Raw genomic sequence first — 20677 nt, forward strand, 5'->3', positions numbered from 1 at the left:
AAACATGCAGTTCCCAAAGGCAACGTGTGCTATAAACGCAGCTTCACTGACGTGATTGACACATGTCATTGCTTCCCAATTGTGAATATTGATCACTAAATTTTCAGGTTCAGACTCGATTGTTTACAGATCGCCGCCATATTCGTTGAACACCAAACAATACAAGCTAAGTAAAGGCATCTGAAAAGTTATCATTAAATTACACTGGCGTGGAAAATGACATGTCTGGAAACATTGTCTCGAATGTAACGAACAGAACCGTGCCTCTGTGATGTCCAAAACCCAGGCCATTAATGATTCCTATCGACAGTATTTGTGATTGTGGATCACACTGACGACGTGACGTCACTTCATCATCGGGACATTGGAAACCTTCATTGTTGTTGTTCAAACCGTCCAAGGACGAAGTTTCATTGCATCTACAGACTTCATGAATCTGAGGACACGTCATGATCAAGACTGATGCACAGTCAGAACGATAATCTCCTTGGTCCCGACCCACATAGCGTTCGTAACGATAAGACCGGTCGTAGCGATAAGACCGATCACAGACTTAAGAACGTCGTAGCGCAACGAACGTTGCGTCTATTGGGACCCCGCCATCACAAATTCTACATGACATTCATCCTATAGCAAGGAGAAGAAGGATAAGCAATGGAAAGTCACAGGAATATTTATTACACATTGGGTCAGAAAAACAGACTCATAACAGATGTATGCGCGTAACAGTAAAAATCAAGTGTATATTTTATCTGACCGGGATTCATAATATGATGCGATGTCGGGATGACATCAAAAGTGAGTGAGAAAGTTTAGTTTAACGCCGCCTTTTGCAATATGTCAACATCACGACGGGGATCACCAGAAATGGCTCTATGTATTGTACCCAATGGGAGAAGCTAGTTCGGGTCTCCTTCGTGACGAGCGAACCTACCCACCTCCCCACACAAGAAAAGACCCATCTGAACAATGTTTAAGTCTTTCAGCATTTTTTATTTTCTTTAACGGCATCAGTTCATTTTCGAAAGAGGAGTTGAAAATAGAATAAAATGACGAAATAATGGGCAATCAAAAACAACCACACTTGCATGCGATTCGTACTGACTTTAGGAAACGCGTACCAGAATAACATCACTACGTATACCCTCGGTCTTTTTAGGGAAAACAAAAATTGTCACGTTTCGTAAAATCAGTATGCCATTCAAGCTTATAGAGTAACTAATATGTTTATATCAATAAAAACAGATCTAAACTGTGGCCACAGAGATGTTCTAAGCCACCACGACATAAAACACTGCACTCAAAACAGTTGTCACAAGAGACACAGCTGTCTCCGTTCCAGCAGAGGAGTATGGGTAGCGATGAGTCGTCCACCCATTTCCATTCTTACAAGTACAAGACTCCATTGCAGCAACAAATTTGAGGGCTTTGATGTCGCTATGTGACATTCGATTCAAAGCCCAGTCCTTGATGTCAGGGTTGGCTAGACACGGATGCTTCTCTGCCTCGGCAATAGCTGCAGGACATTCATAACGACATCCACCGTAGGAATTGCAGTTTGCCAACACCTGGAAAAAAATAGAGGTTAAGAATCTAAAAACGTTATATGATCAACATGTAACCTTGCAGGATTTTGAGATTAATGGGGATATTTTGCGATCAGTAATTGTGTGTAAAACGTCGACTATCGTGTGGCCCGGCTCGCCGACTTGGTTGACATGTCATATCGCAGTTGCGTAGAGAGTTCCTCGTGTTGTTGATCAGTGGATTGTCTGATCCAGGCTCGATTATTTACAGATCGCCGACATATAACTGGAATATTGTTGATACCATTGCATTTGTCAATATAGTCAGCGAGTCTGTCCACCTGATCCCTTCAGTCACCTCTGCAAGCATGAGATCAAACATAAACTGGGTCTTCACAGGTCCCACGCTGAGCAATATTACAGCTGATAATAATACGATGGATGACTGATTCTATGGTACTCGAGATTTACGCTCGTCGTGCCAATTAGGGTTTTCTGTGGTTTACATTCGGTATTGTAAAGACCATCACAATATACCGACAAATAGACCAAGTGAGGCATTAAAGTTTACAATAAGTAAGATTCAAACTGAGTGAGAGTGAGTGAGTTACGTCTTACGCCGCACTCAACAATATTGCAGCTGTATGGCGTTTGGACCAGACAATCCAGTGACCAACATCATGAGCATCAATCTGCACAACTGGGATCCGATGGCATGTGTCAATCAAGTAAGCGAGCCTGACCACCCGATTCCGTTAATCGCCTCTTACGGCAAGCCTAGTCGCATGGGTTGCTGAATGCCCATAGTACCCCATTACCTTCAAGGGTCAGATTCAAATTGAACACACGAACACTTCACCTCTGTATACGCCTATCTGAATTTATTCACGTGAACGCGTCAATCATTTTCCCTACCTTGTCCACCACCATTGCAGTTTCGGGATGCGAGATGTTGTGGAAGACATCGTCGTTACAGCCAAATAGTGTTCCATCTTGTGATGCACACTGCTGGATTTTCTTCCAACCCACACAGAAAGGATTTCTCACTGACTGCTTTGGGTAGAACGTGAAAAAAGCAAAGCACATCTCATCGCTTGTAGCTTCCCCATACGTTGTGGTCTTCGTTTCCTTGAGGGTTTGGTAGACACACGTGGTTTTCAGGCTGTCACCTGGATTAAGGGCTACTGGAGGGTTGTACCTATATGAACCAACATTTCACGTTAATGTATGCCAACGCAGTCATGATTTCTTTAATGTGAGTGAGTTTAGTTTTACGCCGCATTTGCAGTATTCCAACAACATCACGGCGGGGGACGCCATAAATGGGTTTCACAGATTGTACCAGTGTGGAGAATCTATCTTGGGTGTACGGCGTGGTGTACGAACCCTTTAAGCACTAGACAATCCCTACGCCGCATTAGTTTGGATAGTTACGCTCGGTCACAATTCCGCTGATCAAAGAAGGTCTGATATCTACGTCATCGATGGTCTTTTCATTGGCGAAAATGCCGATAATGAACTTACTCGTAAACCTTAGGGCTATCGTAGCTGTAGTGGGTGTCATTGGTGAGATACCTCCTTTCTCCGTTACTGAAGAGTTCTACCATCTGTGCAATACCTGAAAGAAATATACATATTATTTTCACTATCAGCGTATTTCTTTAAATCCATTGACGTTTATTTATTCCTTCAAACAATCTGCTATTGCCATTTATTCTCAATGTGAACGATTCGCGCCAAGAAAGGAAACGCTGTATTTCTCATCATTACCTGGTTGTTTATTAGCAATATTTCAGCTAATTGCGTACAGCTATGTTCTTGCTGTTGACCATTGGTTTGTCTGGTCCAGACTCGATTATGTACAGAGTGACTCCGTATAACAGGAATACTGCTGAGTGCGGGGCTAAACAATAAAGTAACTAACCAACCAGCCTAGCGCTGGGGTTGTTTTCTACAGCGCTAACTTGGCCCCAAAAACTTGTTTCACCAATGTTTTGGAGATTTTTCAGTTGACGAACCCTACCTTTGTAGTGCATGTGGTTGAGTCCCTGGGTTATATAAATCTTGTCACTGAACTTATTTGTGCACTCTGACGGGCAGATGGATTCGAACACAGCCCTGCTTTGACCAGGTGGTATGTCCAGGTGCATTTGCCCTGTCCAGAGGACTCCGGCGTCGTTCGAGCGGAGGTTAGGCGTATAGTAGATCGTGAAGCCGGTACTGTCTGTGAAGTCGGGTCGTAATTCTGGGTTGTTCCAGTGGTACTAGAGCAAGATCAAGGTCAAGATCAATTTATTTACACAGGACTTCCGGCCCTCATCTATAGTGTCATACGCAATGTGGAGAGGGCAAAAGGTTGAAAGAACGCTAACATTGTGTTGTTAGTTGCCAGAGGAAACACTTTCCTAATGTCAATGAATCTGTTAAAAACGACCAATTGTACATGAACAGATTCGTCTTCTGATAATACAAATCTGATAAATGTTTTCTTGGTAGGACATAAATATGCTAGACACATAAAGAAAGTGTCCATTGTCAAAATATTACCCCAGTTGATAAGTACGATAACAATGTCAAAGGCACATATAAACTTTAAAGGAGGGATTATGAGACCATAACAAATAGATGGAATTTCACAAGCAGCACAGGGGCCGAACGACCATGTCACAAGCTCAATAACGGTTATGTCCACCATCGGATGTGAGAACAACAGTGCATCAACGACGCATAGAGAATCACGACAGATTCTGTTGCAAGATGAAGGACCTTATCTGGTGGATGAGGAAGACGGCTAGACGTCGATCCTCTCGTCCCAAACATGCTCTTTCAGAGAGAGTTTGCAGTAAGTCAACGTTCTGATGTTGCAAGAGATTCATAGCAACCCCTGCCGTATGAGGGATTGTCCTGTTGGAGTGACGTTGCAGAAAAGGAATTAGCTCAGGTCGTAGAATCTGATCCCTGTAGCCGACACCAGTTAAGTTGCCGTGAACAATCACCAAAGGAGTTCTTTGACGTGCTGTTATTCCACCCCAAATCATCACGGAACCATTACCAAGCGATTCCTCTGCAAGACAGGCCTGTGCATAACGTTCTCCCACGCGCCTATAGGCACGTTGACGTCCAACACTATGGGAAATGTTACACTTGGACCCATCTGAAAAAAGCAATATTTCTCCACCAAAACAAGGGTCTGCGGACATGATTTTGGCACCAGATTCTGCAAGCTTGTCGATGACGTTGTGTCAGGATAGGTCGTATGGCGCGACGTCGTGGTCTAATCCTGTCCTGACGTAAATGTTGTCGAACTGTGTTGGAGTGAATACGGCGAAGTCCTGGGATGATCCGGGCAGTCATCACTGCAGTTGGAAATTTGTGGCTAAGATGGGTTATCCTTATCCATCTGTTCTGTCTTGGCGCTGTTAGTCGTGGACGTCCAGAACGTGGCCGATCGATGACGTCATTTGTGTTCTGGTAGCGTCTCAGCAGTGCAGGAATGGTGTTTTAGTGGCATTGGAAATGTGAAGGTACTTGTCGTTGAGACATTCCCCAACGGACCACCCTAATGACCTCATGACCTCATGACCTCATGACGTTGTGCAGACTTTAGACTTGTCTAGCCAATAGCCTTTTAATTTTTGAAAGGATGGCAAGGGCAGGAGTTGAGCTTTCCAAAGTGACAGTGTTGTGTGACATTCATTTGCTCTGTTTCTCTTGCCCGGAATGCACGTGCAACAACGTGTAGCACGTCTCAAGGACAAAACCACCGACGTCACGGAACGTTGCGCGTGCATGCATTTTGGGTACGTCTCACTTATCTCTGAGTTTAAATCCTTATGTGTCTACACAATTGTGACAAATTTAGACTTTAAATTTTTGTATGCACAGTTTGTTTATGTGCCTGGTATATTTCAATGGAATATACTCCTATCTGAAATCGGCATATGTATCACATATAAATACCATATCATATTCGTCTTCGACATCCACCATACAAATATAACGAATCTCACCAGAATTTGTCACATACTAACCATTCGTCTGGTCTCAGACTCATCAGAAAGAACAGCAATGAAGAAATGTCCTTCGTGGTTTTATCTCATTGAGGATATGGGCCAAACTTGCATACTGTCGTAAGGCACGTGTGTTCTTTTAATTCATCGTTTTGTATGTTTTAAATTACCTCGAGAAGGACTCTCTTGATGCCTGTTGTGCCAATTCGGAAACCTGCTGCGGTATTCAGGCACTGGCCATCCATGCCAACCGTCCACAAACCAATAAGCTCATTGCAGTCCTGAGTAGCCATGCCACACGACCGGGGATTCGGTATTACAGGAGCTTTGAAATACAATGAAAATTCAAAATAAGATACTTTCAATTTAATATACCAATATTACAAAATTCCAAGCAGCTACGTTGACAAAGTACCTGTCATTGGTGTAACGAGTTGGTAAAGGAGAAGGTCGGTCGACAGCTGGATTGGATTCCAGGTGGCCTATTTTTCATGGCGACTTCAATCGCTTTAGTCGATCATTGCTCAGTATTATTATTATCAATAGCTTCTTTGTGGCTGAAATATGGCGGGTACGACATTACGAAACATAAAATTCAGTTTGTAGACGACAACCGGAAAGCACACTGTGCATGAATATGAGCTATTATCGTGTCCACCATAAATGGAAGTTAAGATGAATGATTATGTAATACCAACACGACAACCATAAAATTATTATGTATGCATATATGCCACCAAGATAAAAAAAATCGTAAGGAATATTGTGCATGAATATATGCTACAACCGCGACAACAGTAAAGAACATTATGCACGAATATGCGTCACCAACACGACAACCGTAAAGAGTATTGGGCATGAATATCGTGCATGGATACATGCTACCAACGCAGTAACAGTAAATCATATAGTGCATGAATAGGTGCGAGAAAACGACAACCATAATGAATAATGTGCATAAATGCATTCAAACTATCACGACCATATAACGAATACTGTGCTTAAATATAAAGAGGCCACTGTGATTTGATACATGCCTCCTTAATACATACCATCATCACGACAGCCGTAAAGGAGAATATGATGCATCACGTTCACGTTGTCTATGTCTGGTTTGGTGGCGATCATGTGGTAATCTCGTGATTGGTCCAAGTCGAACGTCATGCAATAATAATTGGTCTCCGTGTTTGGCACCTGTGTTCTTGGAAACCTCAAATCCCGACTTAAAACACCTGCAAGTACATTGAGAATATGATATTATTATTATTGATGTTAATGCCGGGAGAGGTGGGGTAGCATAAGGGTTAAAGCGTTCGACTGTTACGCCGAAGACCTGGGTTCGATTCCCCACATGGGTACAGAGTGCGAAGGCCCTTCGTGTATTCCCCGACGTGATATTGCAGGAACATTGCTGAAAGCGCCGTAACACTAAAACGTTGGGTATGCGGCGTTATTTCGTATGTATACGTAAAGCTCTTTATAGTAAACTTTACTTAACTTGTCAAGTTAAATAGCCATGTACATCCATGTCGATACATACTTATTGTTACAGTTCGTATTCCGTTTTATCATTGCTATCAACCCACTCACACATTTGACTGAATTTGAGTGTACCAGTTCCTGCACATGCCCCTATGTCTACTAAATGGCTGAACAACGACCATCGTTTGACTCGGAGTACGGATAACGCATTTACCCATTTTTACATTCACCGATGCGAATTTCACGAATTCGTTTCTAATATGTATTTTCTGGTATAAACAGAATACCTACTGACACTAAGTCGAAACTCGAAGTACGACAGTTTTTATGACTTCGAGGTAGCGGGCTTTCAAAACGCAGACCATTTACATGTTGTTGACCTCTAGATTGTCTGACACAGACTTGATTGTTTACAGACCGCCGCCTTACAGCAAGAATATCGCTGCGTGCGGCGTAAACTAAACTCGCTCACTTTACCTGCGTCAGAAATTGGTGGACAGTCAAACGTTGAACTTTCGCATGAAGGCGTGGCAAGGCCAGCACATGTCTGAGTGGAGGAGGGAGTACAATAACCTTAAACCAAGTCAATGAAATGGCATTTGAAACGTGAACTAAACCAAGTATACTGAAAGGTAAAAGAAACGAAACTCGGTTTCTAGTCTAGTTTCTAAAAAGAATACATAAACATCAATGTTTACTTTTATGAGATTTCATCCATTTGAAACCTGCTTTTCTATTGCTGTTTAGTATAAAGCCAAGCACTAAGCATACAATCTAAAACAACACGTCATTTACAACACGTCCAGACTGCTATTTGGCTAAACGGATATTCATATCATCTTTGACGGAGAACGATTGAATATTTGCAAAGATCGGACATGTCATACCTTCGAGTATGCAGTCTCATATATACTAAACAGCAAAAGAATCTCAACTTGACTTTTGCCAAGTTTTTAAATAGAGGACAAAACAGGAACGCTTACTTTTATGATATGTCATTTTTTCGAACTTTGCTTTTTATGCTGTTCAGTGTATAGTCATTGTTTTATGATAAAAGGCGACTCAAGGATACAAGCTTTTCCTAACAGCCAAACGGTTGTCAGTCTCAAAGAATTGTCTGATAGCGTGTAATCATACTGTGACTGTCTGTTTGCTCATGGTATCAGCCACTTGTTTGACCAGTCTATTCTTTACTTAGTCATGATCGCCTATGGTAGGAACACTGCTGTGAATCACGTCAACTACATTTTCACTCCATTTTTAAACGTCTGAGTCCCCGACAACCTCTTTGAGGTAACTGCTCGAACACTATGGTCACTATGAACATTCCACTTTTTCATTTCATTAAGTTAATAAAATGTATTTCGAAAGTGAAATAAACGAACTATTGACTATATTGTGACAGCACTGACCTGGATGCGTGAGTCCAGTGGTCCGTGTTGGCGTGGCTCCACTTGTCCAGATACACTGAGGGTCACCAAGTTCTTGACCATTGGTCATCCCATCACCATCCGAATCCAAGTTGCACACATTAGCCCACTGTATAAACGGCGAATAATTTACAGCGAGTTTAATAAAAGCGTTTCATGTAACGTAGGTTTTGTAATGCATTAGATAAAAGTGTCTATTTCATCTTCACTTTGCGTGACCATAAAATGGAACCGTCAGTGTTTCATATATTTGTTTGTATGCAGTGTTACAGATTTAATCGACAGTTCGCATCACGAATCCTGTAAAAGTGTTTCATGTAAATTCATTTTGTGTGACAAATTACATAAAACTGGGTTTTTTTTGTGATTGTGTTGTTTTTAACGTCACACTTAACGATACTACAGATTATAGCGACTTTTCCTACAAAATCAGTTTGTGTTACGAATCATGTCTACATTCATTTTGTGTGACAAATTACGTAAAACTGTCTTATGTATTTGATTGTTTGGTGTTTAAAGCGACAGTCTGTAATATTACAGATTATGGCAGCTATTCATACAACGCCAGTTTGTGTAACACATCAGATAAAAGTGTTTCATATAAATTCATTTTGTGTAACAAATCAAATACAAACTGTTTTATCTAACGTCAGTTGTGTACCGAATGATACTGGTCATGTAGTTCCCGAAGTCTAAAATATTGCAACCTCATCCTCAATATCATTTACCAGACTAAGTTTTAAGTCATATTTGCTCACATTTCTGCCTTGATTTGCAAAGTCAATACCGAACTGATTTCTTTCACCACCACCCGCGGGGTTCACATGCCCCACCCCCTGCCACAGCTCCCCCGCCACACAAGGGTGGGGTAGGATGTGTCCATTGGGGATCTGATCCCTGTAGCCGGCATAGCCATAGATCGCCACGACACATGCCAAAACGGTAGAAATTCTGAAAAAAAAGAAAGAATTTAAATAATTAAGATCATGTAAGAATGGCATTGACAGGGAACATGAAGCATACTACAGCACAAGCATATAGGAGAAGAAACCCTTCCCACATCCTCAAGAGTCTTCTGTCATGACCAGAGTCAAATGTTCGACTTCGACATGAGCATGGTAGTGTTCATGAACCTGAATACTCGATGGTGATGTACTCGACCTAAGTTAACCTTAAGTTAACCAAGCCTCTACCACTATCATAGTGATGGTTTGACCTCGTTTTTAAGGTATGTTCTTTCATTGTCCAGCGTTTATTACTAAACGTACTTACTGCTGCTGTCCGATTTACAAAATTCAGGCTCACGAGCATGAATATGTTCATTCCGAATCGAGGTGAATATCATTAATATGATATACGATTTACGAATGTTTCATTTCTTTATATTAGACTGCGCTCTGCCGAATGCCAGTCCGCTCTCATACACGTATTTAAAAACAATGACAAGAATTGTTCCATTCTTACATACATCCTTTTTCTCTCTTTGTTGTTGTTATTTGTTTTTTCCACTCCCAAAAATACACATATGGCGTGGCTTGAACTTGATCCACCACTTTGTGGGATTCAATATATTTCAAAAACCTTTCTTGATCAGCTTCAAACAGCTGCATTATTACATGTGACTGATGCATGTATTATCAGATGCCGGCTTAAGCTCTGATACCTTTTCATTTGCCTACGGGTCCATGATAATTCTAGCTCATAATCTTAGAAATAAGATTTGCCGTCTGTTTCAGCCACACCGTGGTGAGATCATGGGAAATGCCTGTTGTATTAGGTAAATCGTCAGTAAGTCATCACATTTACTTCGATTGTCTTGACCCTTTATGTTGTTGAAAACGGGATTCAGACATGCTTAAATTGCTTATCAATTCTTCATCCTGGCTTCATGTTGAGTCCATTCTTCTGCAAGTACGTTCCAAAGGTGTCCCAAGATACCGAAGAACACAATTAGTTGTCAGAACTGAACAATCACCCAAATTTCATGTGACTCAGGATCCGGTAATATAACTCCATGACATGTCCACACAACAATACGTCTAAATGCCTTCTATGTAGGGCTGCTTACTTTTTTGAAAGCTAGGGGTTTTATTGTTCTTAAGAGTATATCGTTACACAACAATCCACATTTTCAGTTTAACTAACAGTATTCAGATATACATACCATTAGTGCGTCAAAGTGTATTGTTGAGTTGGGAATATAGATTTTCAAGGCTGTTATTTTTAATTGCAATGCATTTTTCAACATTCAAAGTTTCTCACAATATAACCCAAAACGTTAGACGTTTTGAAGCATGTTGTTTAATCTCACATATATGGATACAATTTGGCTGATAAAATAATATGATTCAATAATCTCTCAACATTTAATGTACTAAACCAAACAAGGTATTATGCTACGTTGATTGTATTCTCAGTATGACTATTCATCTAAACGTCAAGTTCAGTTTGTGTTTCTCTAAATTCCAAATTAACACTACAAATATTCTCATTCACTCATTACAAACACAGCAAACAAAATGTCAACAAGTCAACAGTAAAGGCTGTGAACCTCTCAAGCAAAATTGACCTTGAATTCGTAAGCATCTGAGTATACAATCAGGGTAAGACAATACACAGGTGAACTGTTCACAATATTTTTTTCAACAAATTTACGAAGATGTTCATATTGTATCAAACATGATGAGATCTTACCTGAGGACCAACATGTTACTCCACGATGAAATTCCGAACTCACTGGCCTTGTCCACGGTTACTAAACTATATTACGTGTAAAATCACGTGGTGCTGAAACTCACGTGCCCGTGACGCTTGAACGAATGGGGGGTTGAGTTATTCATGTCTCTGCCATAAAAGGAAGGACACACTTTAGTTTACACTTGTAGGTCAGGCACAGACAGGTGATCTCAAACCTCGATCCGTCCAAAGCAAATCCCCAGTGACGACGCGAAATTTGCTTGTACCCGTTTAAATAGAGCTAACGTTTAAATAGAGCTGAGAAAAGGGTCGTATTTTGATTTCGTTCCATTTTCAGTTCTAAAAGCTACTAAGCATAGGCACTACATCCAGAGGTTTGATCATTTACGGATGAAGGTTGTAACACACAAGGAATGATATACAAGCTATATTTCCATGTGCGTAACAATTCTCTCACGTGTTTATGAATCACTGCCAACTAGCATAAACGTAATGAAGTATCAAAATACCTATCATGTACCAGCCACAGTATGTGTCAATACCTATCATGTACCCGCAAACAGTGAGTATGAATACCTATATATGTTGTTCCACCAGCAGCAAAGAGTACCTTTCTACATCCGAAACACCAAAGGGTTTTCACTGTGATGACAAATCTCCTTTTCAAGGAAAGACACCTTGCAAGGCAAATTGAAACTGAATGCTCTTCTGTTGACGTTGTAGATCTGCAATACAAAAACACGACTTGGTTTGAAGGTTGTACTCAGCAACATTCACGCTATATTGGGCGGTCTGTAAATAATATGGCCTGGGACAGACAATCCAGTGATCAACAACATGAGCATCGGTCTACGATCGCATGGCTGTATCAGCCAAATCAGCGGGCCTGACCACCCAGTCCTTGGTCGTGTCTATATCTCCATGTGCCGGATTCCTAACAGAAATAAATGTTGTCAAACGCATTTCTGATGTTCCTCCTCGTTTTATTCTGCGAGGATTCCTAGAGTATCATTAAATGTAACTTTTAATAAAATCAGTATACAGTCTTTATTTCTACTACTGTTGGGTATCCTAGTGGTTAAAGCGTTAATACCTAGTGGGTAAATCGTTAATGCCTAGTGGTTGAAGCGTTAATACCTAGTGGTTAAAGCCGAGGACCCGGTTGAAGTCTATTTCTGGTGTCCCGTTTCGATATTGCTAGAATGATGCTAAATGTGGCGTAATGCTAAAACACACTCACTTACTCACTATATATATCCGAATAATGCTTTTCAGCCAGTTCGAACTGAATATTCGATGTCGAAGGCCTATAAATCGAGTCATGGACAAAATTAGAACGTGAGCCTTTGTTGCTCTGTATAATTCGTATTCGTCATGTGCACATTTCTTTCCTTTTACCCACGACCTGATCGGCAGAGCTCTGGTAAACAAATACTGAACCCGTACCCGTTCGTACCTGGCGGGCTTTGTATACGGAATTCAATCACGTATCTGTGGGAGCTTGTCTGTGGCAACTATCGTATGTAAGAAATTGCTTAATTGCTTAAGTTCTACTGTCATCATTTACGACATTTTATGACACAGTGAATGAGTGAGTTTAATTTTACGCCGCACGTGGTAATATTCTAGTCGAGTCTTCATATCCAGTGATCAACAGCAATCAGCATCAATCTACGGCATTGGGATATGGTGTTGTGTGTCAACCAAGTCAGTGAGCGTGATCACCCGATCCTGAGAGTTCTAGATTTGAAAATTGATCACTTATTGCTACGAATTACCTCCTGCAGAACATTCATACCTTGCCATTACCAGGGCTTAGTCCAGACCTGTCGCCCTTCGAACATATGTGTTTGCCTCAAACTGTGCAACCAAACCATGAAAATACAGCTACCAGTTTGAGGATTACATGTGCCATCAGAAACATTTGTTGTTGTAAAGATCACTGGCATCTGGTTAAAACGACGAAGTCGAACCACCGACCGTCAGCACTCAGAGCGAGCACTCTATCTGCTACACCACGGAGTTTCTTATTTATTGGTGGGGCAGCATGGTGGTTAAAACGTCACCACCGAAGACCCGGGTTCGATTCCCCTCATGGGTACAATGTATGAACCCATTTCTGGTGTCCCCTGTCCTGATGTTGGTGGAACTTTGCTAAAAGCGGTAAAAACCCATATTCACAGTTTTCTGTTTGTAGTGTAACACCGCAATGTGACTGTCATATCATGGCAGTCTTTAAGAAGGGACAGATGATCCAGTGTGTGACATCATGAGCATCGACCTACGTACTCTCTACTCGATGGCATGCACCACCGAAATCAGCGATACCGACGGCCTGATCCCGTTCCTAGCCACTTACGGCAAGGCCATTTCTTACCCGGACCATCACTGATATATAACCTGACTACCCTTTCATGCTCAAACTTCGTTACAGGGTCGTTAAGGAAGAACATCTGTTTTGGCATGAGCAGTGGTCACGGGCGGTACGACCTTTTCTACGAGCGCGATGTGACTGGGGTGGGGAATCTGACTCCCGTGGGTGGAAATGACAAAAAATAGCTTTGTACTGATCATAGACACGAATGCAGAACGATGAGCATTACCGTTTCCAACACGACATGGAAGTCAATAAATTTCTGAAATCTCTTACAACAAGCACGGATGTCTATAGACCAATTCCAACTGATATCGTCACGGGTACTGTCATTACAAATATGATGTGCTGGTAACAGTTGCTATCGAGTATTCACTCCATATTTATGGCATTTCTGTGGCTTACCTATATCTAGATACGTGATGTTTGTCAACAGTTAGGTAAATGATATATTCATCTTCGAAAAGGTGGTACTGTCTGATTTCCATACACTTTTGGAATTGCGACATCGCACGTCAAGTTTCATATGGGACCTCGTGATGTGAACCAGACAAACATACAGAATCCTAAACAAGGTGTCTTTAGTTAAAGTTGTCTTCAAAGACCGGTGGCGAGTGTGGTAAAGGAAGACCTACATAAACTTTGATCATCATCTTAATTCAGAGATGAAACCATAGTCTTCGTACAAGAGCGGGGAATGACACAATATTTGTAGTCGGCGGTTCTACCAACAAGTGTTCTGTGGGTGCAACCTTGACGTAAAGAACAAAGTTATAAACTATTCAAAAATAGTAGGGGATATTCCAATATTCCATTGCTTGAGAATGATACTTGGTGACTGCAAATGGTTTTTTTGAAATTGGTTTTGCCTTTCCAGTTATGAATTTTGGGTAAAAATGCCAATTTCTTGCAAGCGGTTTTTATGCAATAGAGTGTGGCGTAGAAGGAAGGAAGTGGGGCGTTTACATGCCGTTACCATAAGAAAAGGGGTGGCTAACTTCAAGTGACAGAAACACCTTACATATGTTATTCACGCATGTGTTGCTTGGCTGCACTACCGTTACAGCAATGTTGTGGCATTTGCGCGTCGTCTTGGACCTCGTTTTCTTTCAAGGTGGCAATGAAAAACATGGTTTGTAGAGTTACTAACTACCTGCAACATGCGAACTTAGCGATGACCTGCTTGAAGTTGGGAGTGGAATGAACCAAGCTTGCTTTGGACGATTGCTAGTAGTTTGCCTTGTATTCGGGATTTACTTGAGAAAATAGGCGAATTCACACGAAATCAAACAGTTTGAATTTCATCGTGATGTGTTGAGCTGAACATGTTCAATCATCTAGCCAAATCATCTGAAGTTCCATGACTACTTTACACCTCTCTATTAACCCCATTAAAGATGTAAAATATCAATATGTATCAGTAGTTGTGACACCTATTTGTTGCATACCCTTTATTTTGTACTAGCAAAGATACCGATTCTAAGTTTGTTTGCATACATGTTTGAGGCAGAGCTGGTCATAGCTCACATCAGTGATGTGGTCATGTCTTAGTAAAGACTGGTGTTGGTGCTTCTAGAGCAATTGGAATTATTCCAGTTTAGTCGGACCCAGGCGTTTTGATAAAGGTCCACAGGTGGAACTTAAGGAAACCTTTTAGTTGTATAAACAGATGGCACCTTGTTGCCATGACCATTTCACAGTACATCTCACCTACTAAGAACATCAACTATGTGAAGGCGACACATCATGTTGAATTCCAAGCACAGGACTATTTTAGAAGCTTAAATAGAAGGATGGAAGGGGAACATGCCAATATCATTGCAATTTGTACTGCCTGTTCGTTGTACTACCATTGTATTTTGTACTGCCGTTGGGTCTGTAAGTGAGTGAGTTTACTTTTACACAGCAATATTCCGGCTATGGCACAGTAAAGAATCGGATCTGGACCAGACAATCCATGGATGAACAACATAAGCATCGATCTGCGCAACTGGGACACGATGACATCTGTCAACCAAGCCAACGAACCTGACCACCCGATCACATTACTCGCCTCTTGCGACATGCAATGGGTTGATGAAGATCAATTCTAACCCGCATCTTCACGGATAACGTTCTTGTAGAACTATTTGCATACGTGGATTGGCCTACATATGCGTAATAACGTGGTTTCATGAAAGACGTCGTTTGAGTAGGTGATGACATTAACACGTCCTCGAAACACATGCAGTGGTGTTTTTGAATGAACATTGATGTCGCCCCAAACCATCACGCTACCCCCAAGCAACCATCGCACTAACCGCACCCCACCGGTCTACCCGTTACCCATAGCAATCCGCATAGCGTTCTCCGCGACTTCGACGTAGACGAACGCGTGACTGAGACGAAAACGAGATTCGTCAGTGAAGAGCACACCTTCCCACTGACGTTCCGTCTTTCTTCGATGAGTTCTAAGCGGCGGTGGCGGTGTCTTTGTGTCACTATGGGGCCACTGTAGGGACATTGAGCGTTGAGGACATACTGACGTAAGCGGCACCGTGGCCTTTGGCCGTTGATGATTTCACGTCAAGCCTCGATTGTCAAAGCTGTGTGTGTAGCAGTCTGGGCTATGTACCGTAAGTGAGACAACACAATGTGTCTGGGCGTGGTTACATGTGGTTGTCAAAGACATTGACGGTCACGGGTACTTCCAGTCTGCTGTAAGTCTGACCACACTGAAATGACGGCAGCTGAATGTTTAAGCCACTTCCCGAGTCCACCATCCAATATACAAGTAATCGAGTGTTCTTTTCGTTGGCCCGTTGTCCATTCCCCGTGGCATGGTAAGCAACGCCGGTGACTGCCTACATATTTTGTGGTAAAATTGTGGTCTTTTATACCCATGTGCATGTGTGGTTATTGCGTTAGATTTTTAAAATTACGTGCATTTCATGATTTTCATGATATGAGTCGCAACTGTGGCTGTGTTTTGATGCTACAGCCCAAACCACAATGTGCGTTTTACATGGTGAAATCCCTATTCATTCGGTCTGATTTCACACTTTTTCCATTGCTTCTAGTATGGTGCCTTTCTAACATTGTTCAGTATATTACGAAAGTAAGAACAATCTCATTCCATATATCATTCTGTGTAGACTCTATCATACCGAAGAAAGACATAACGATTTAGCCTAACAACAAACCCTGGGTGACGAAGGAACTAAAAGGTCTGCTTAATGAGAAGAAAAGAGCCTTTAGCGCCAATGAGAAAATCAAACTAAAATCTAAGACATTAATGCTCAAGTGAAGAAATACAAGGAAGACTATAAAGACAAAGTGGAGCGTCATTTCCACCAGAATAACAGTTGCCAGGCCTGGAGAAGAGTCAAAACTATGATCGGCCAACAGAAAAAACCCTTACACATCAACGTAGCAGACGACCGGAAGTACGCTAAGGAACTGAACCAGTTCTACTCCAGATTTGACACTTCGACTTCACTGAGCAGCGCAACACAATCACAGACAGCATCATACCAGACACCGAAGATAGCATCATCATAACACCAGATTTGGTAAGAAACCAGTTCATAAAGCTAAACATCAGGAACGCATCAGGACCAGACAGACTGGATGGAATCATTCTTAAACAGTGTTGTGACCAGCTCTGTGATGTTTTTAGTCGCCTATATCAACTCTCCTTCGATCAGCACATCATACCAGAAATATGGAAGACATCTAAAATAATCCCAGTACCAAAGAAAACGAACCCTTCTGTGCTGAATGACTTCAGACCGGTCGCCTTAACGTCTATAGCTATAACGTGCTTCGAGAGGATCGTGCTAAATATTCTTATGTGTAATGTTGGACACCTTCTTGACCCTCTCCAATTTGCATACAGAGCACAGCGGGGTGTCGAAGATGCCAAAGTTGTTATTTTAAATAGTATTTACAATCATGTGGAAATTCCAAAATCTTATGTTAGACTACATTTTATCGATTTTTCATCTGCCTTTAACACAATTCAACCTCACATTTTATTGCAAAAACTTTTATCTATGGAAGTGAACAAGAATCTTCTTCTCTGGATTGAACAGTTTCTGCTCGACCGACCGCAATTTGTGCACGTGAACCAAGCAGTTGTGCACACTAACACTGGGGCACCCCAGTGCTGTGTCATCTCGCCCGTGCTTTTCATTCTCTATACTAATGACTGTGTAAGCCGCAACCCTGACTTTCTGACTGTCAAATTTGCTGATGACGCGACTTTGGTTGGCCTGATCAGAGAGACAGAAGCCCACTACAGAAAAGGCGTTGATAACTTTGTTCAGTGGTGTGACGATAATTACCTTCAGCTAAATGTTTCGAAAACAAAAGAACTCATCATTGATTTTAGAAGCAAGAAAACTGACATTACTCCTGTTGAAATTAAAAATGAAAATGTTGAAATTGTTACACACTACAAATACCTTGGTACTATTATTGACGACAAACTTCAGTGGGGCCCAAATACTGATTTCATTTTCAAGAAGTGCCAACAAAGATTACATTTTATGCGTAAATTGAGATCTTTTAATGTTAGCCAAAAAGTAATGTTGTTGTTTTATCGTTGTTTTGTTGAGAGTATTTTAACCTTTTCAATTCAGTGTTGGTACGGTTCTCTTAATCTCAAAAGCAAATCTCATCTTAACAAAATTGTTCTTATGGCAACCAAGATTTCTTGAATTTCTGTTTCATCTTTACAATCCCTATTTAATGATCAGATTCAAGTCACATGTTATTCCAAGAATACAATCTTTTACCTTCAGGCCGACGTTACCAAATGCCCCGTTTTAAAACTAAAAGAGTTCAAAATTCTTTTATTCCATCAAGTATCCGTTTTTTAAATGACTGTTGACTGTCAGTCTTTGTTGTCGTTTTACGTATCCTAATCTTTATGTAGTTATTTATGTTTTAACAATCTCATATGAGTTCACTTTCAAATGTGAAAAGAATTCGCCGCGGGGTAATAAAGTATTGCCATTGTCATTCCAGTTTCCTTCCGTTTGCTATGATTTAAGGTGTTACCAAGACATCTCCAAAAATACCCCTTACTGTGTGTAAATACTATAAAGACGATTTTGTAACACTGGAACCAAATACATTCCCAGTTATTTTGACAACCATCAAAACACATTTATCAGCCAATGCCAACTGCTAGTCGTATATTAATTGAACATATTGCTTTGTACATTTATCATACTATTATGACGAGAAATTCTCACTGCTGCTGCACATTGCAAATACTTGTACTAAGCGACCCAAACCTTCAGTTTTCAATAGAGTAATTGGTTGATAACCACTTCTGCTGTTTATTGAGTCAACTCCTTGAGCCAGACCCGTTCTACGCAATGTCATGCACAACGTGATCACGAACAGTCACTATTCATGATATTCAATAGGTTTCTTGCCGTATTCAATTCGTGCGAAATAGTCTATACTTTGAATCTTTTGAAAGAATTCAAGTCCTAAACATGTCTTATTTAAAAGAGTAAAAAAAAAAAGAATGGCATTGCTTTGTCAGCTGACACGAAGCCACAGATTGGAAGGCTATATCTCATACTGGTTTTCTGTCATTATGTCATTATGTCGGGAGTATCAACGTTAACGCATATTTTTTCGATGTCATAATTTTATAAATAGGTTACTATTTGTATTCAAAAGACGTTTTGACATACATTTAGTCTCATAAATTCAAAAGGTGTGACTCATTTCACATCACTTTATGCATTTTTTAAATATTTTTTATTTTTATTTTTTTTAACTTACGAGACATTCAAATAACCTATCTGCAAAAAATGACAACAAGACTGCACGACCGCAAATTTACAGGATTTAACTTTTTCAAATAGTAGTCACCCGTCATGATCCTGATCAGAGTTGATCCTCACCCGGTAAGACACGTTTCTTATAACAGGATCGGGTGACATGGCTCGCTGACATGGCTGTCAACTATCAATTGCTTTGGTCGTTGTTCATGCTATTGATCATTGGATTGTCTGGTCCACTTTCGGTTATTTACAGACCTTTATATTTACAGTAATTTTGCTGAGTGTGATGTCAAACAGCAAACAAATTAACAGTTCAAATTCTGTGGACCCTGAAACGTTTTGGTCTTGATTTGGAGACGACCCAAATGTTTATCTGGATTAAACAAGACACCTACACGGCTTATTTCAACACAAACTCACATCGCGTCCCAGTTAGGGAGTAAAGAAACAGGTGGTTGTCGCCCTGAATGAAACTCCCTTGGCTGGGATTTAACCAAACCAGGAATACCACCACGACACACCCGTCACTGTAGTTGACACTGTGTAGTTTGGAAGCCTAATCAAGCATCCGTTTACTTTACGTGACCCACATAGATGCAAACGGCAATGTTGGCAGTAGCGCTGTTCAAACATACACGAAATGAACACCTTCGAGGGACTCTCAGGGGGCCCCGCTCTGCTGCGGTCTCCATACAGGCGCCCTCTGCGTGGTACATATTGCTTCACATCTCTTCAACGTACTCAAAATGAAAATAGGAGTATTGCGACATTTGTGTTTTGTCGGTTAAACACACAGTCATAACTGTGTCAGTCTGTTAATATGTTAAGCACATGGAGAGGGATGAAGGGGTAAGGGAAAGATGGGGCATCCTCCATCCTTTACGTAAGTGAAACGTCTAAAGTCATATCTGAGGGATACGTTGACTCAGGAGCGACGGAACAATGTATACGCATATCATACTATTAATCATCCAGGCAACGATCAGAGGACAATGGGATCAATGGGAAATCAATGCATGATGTATCTGTCGTGTCTGTGAAAGCCACCACAAGTGTTGATCACAATGAAAGTGTGAGCATAGATCCTGTCTACCTGCGACGCTCAGTCTATGCTGACATGCTACCTCTGAACAACTGCCTGCTGTGTTTGCTGTTTGCAGTCACACATGGCCAAATATCACCGTACGTCATTATTGTCTGACGTCACACGCGTCTAAAAAGCCTGGGCGAAACTAATTGCCCAGCTGTTGTACTCGAGCCCTCAAAGCGTATGAGTCAGTTAAGGTTTACGCCGCTTCAGCAAGGGCTCGTGTAACTGCTGAAACAGATTGCCCAGAAATCTGCCTCAAGCTGACCTTTAAGTCGTTGTATC

At 41.2% G+C, this 20677-nt stretch overlaps 2 protein-coding genes across 2 annotated transcripts in view; both read right to left on the reverse strand.

Annotated features, from left to right (window-relative positions):
- Positions 1–20677, reverse strand: part of LOC137273594 (tubulin beta chain-like) — a 142928-nt gene that overhangs the window by 77278 nt on the left and 44973 nt on the right. The window lies entirely within an intron of this gene.
- LOC137271746 (uncharacterized) lies at positions 973–11156 on the reverse strand. Its single transcript, XM_067804153.1, has 10 exons — positions 11143–11156; positions 9207–9399; positions 8431–8557; positions 7496–7591; positions 6589–6768; positions 5707–5861; positions 3550–3790; positions 3051–3144; positions 2442–2724; positions 973–1568 (listed from the first exon to the last, which is right to left on the reverse strand). The coding sequence occupies exons 1-10, from the start codon at positions 11154–11156 to the stop codon at positions 1272–1274; spliced, it is 1680 nt and encodes a 559-aa protein (XP_067660254.1). The 3' UTR covers positions 973–1271.

The sequence above is a fragment of the Haliotis asinina genome, chromosome 2 (assembly GCF_037392515.1).
Source record: "Haliotis asinina isolate JCU_RB_2024 chromosome 2, JCU_Hal_asi_v2, whole genome shotgun sequence".
NCBI classification, from domain to species: Eukaryota; Metazoa; Mollusca; class Gastropoda; order Lepetellida; family Haliotidae; genus Haliotis; species Haliotis asinina.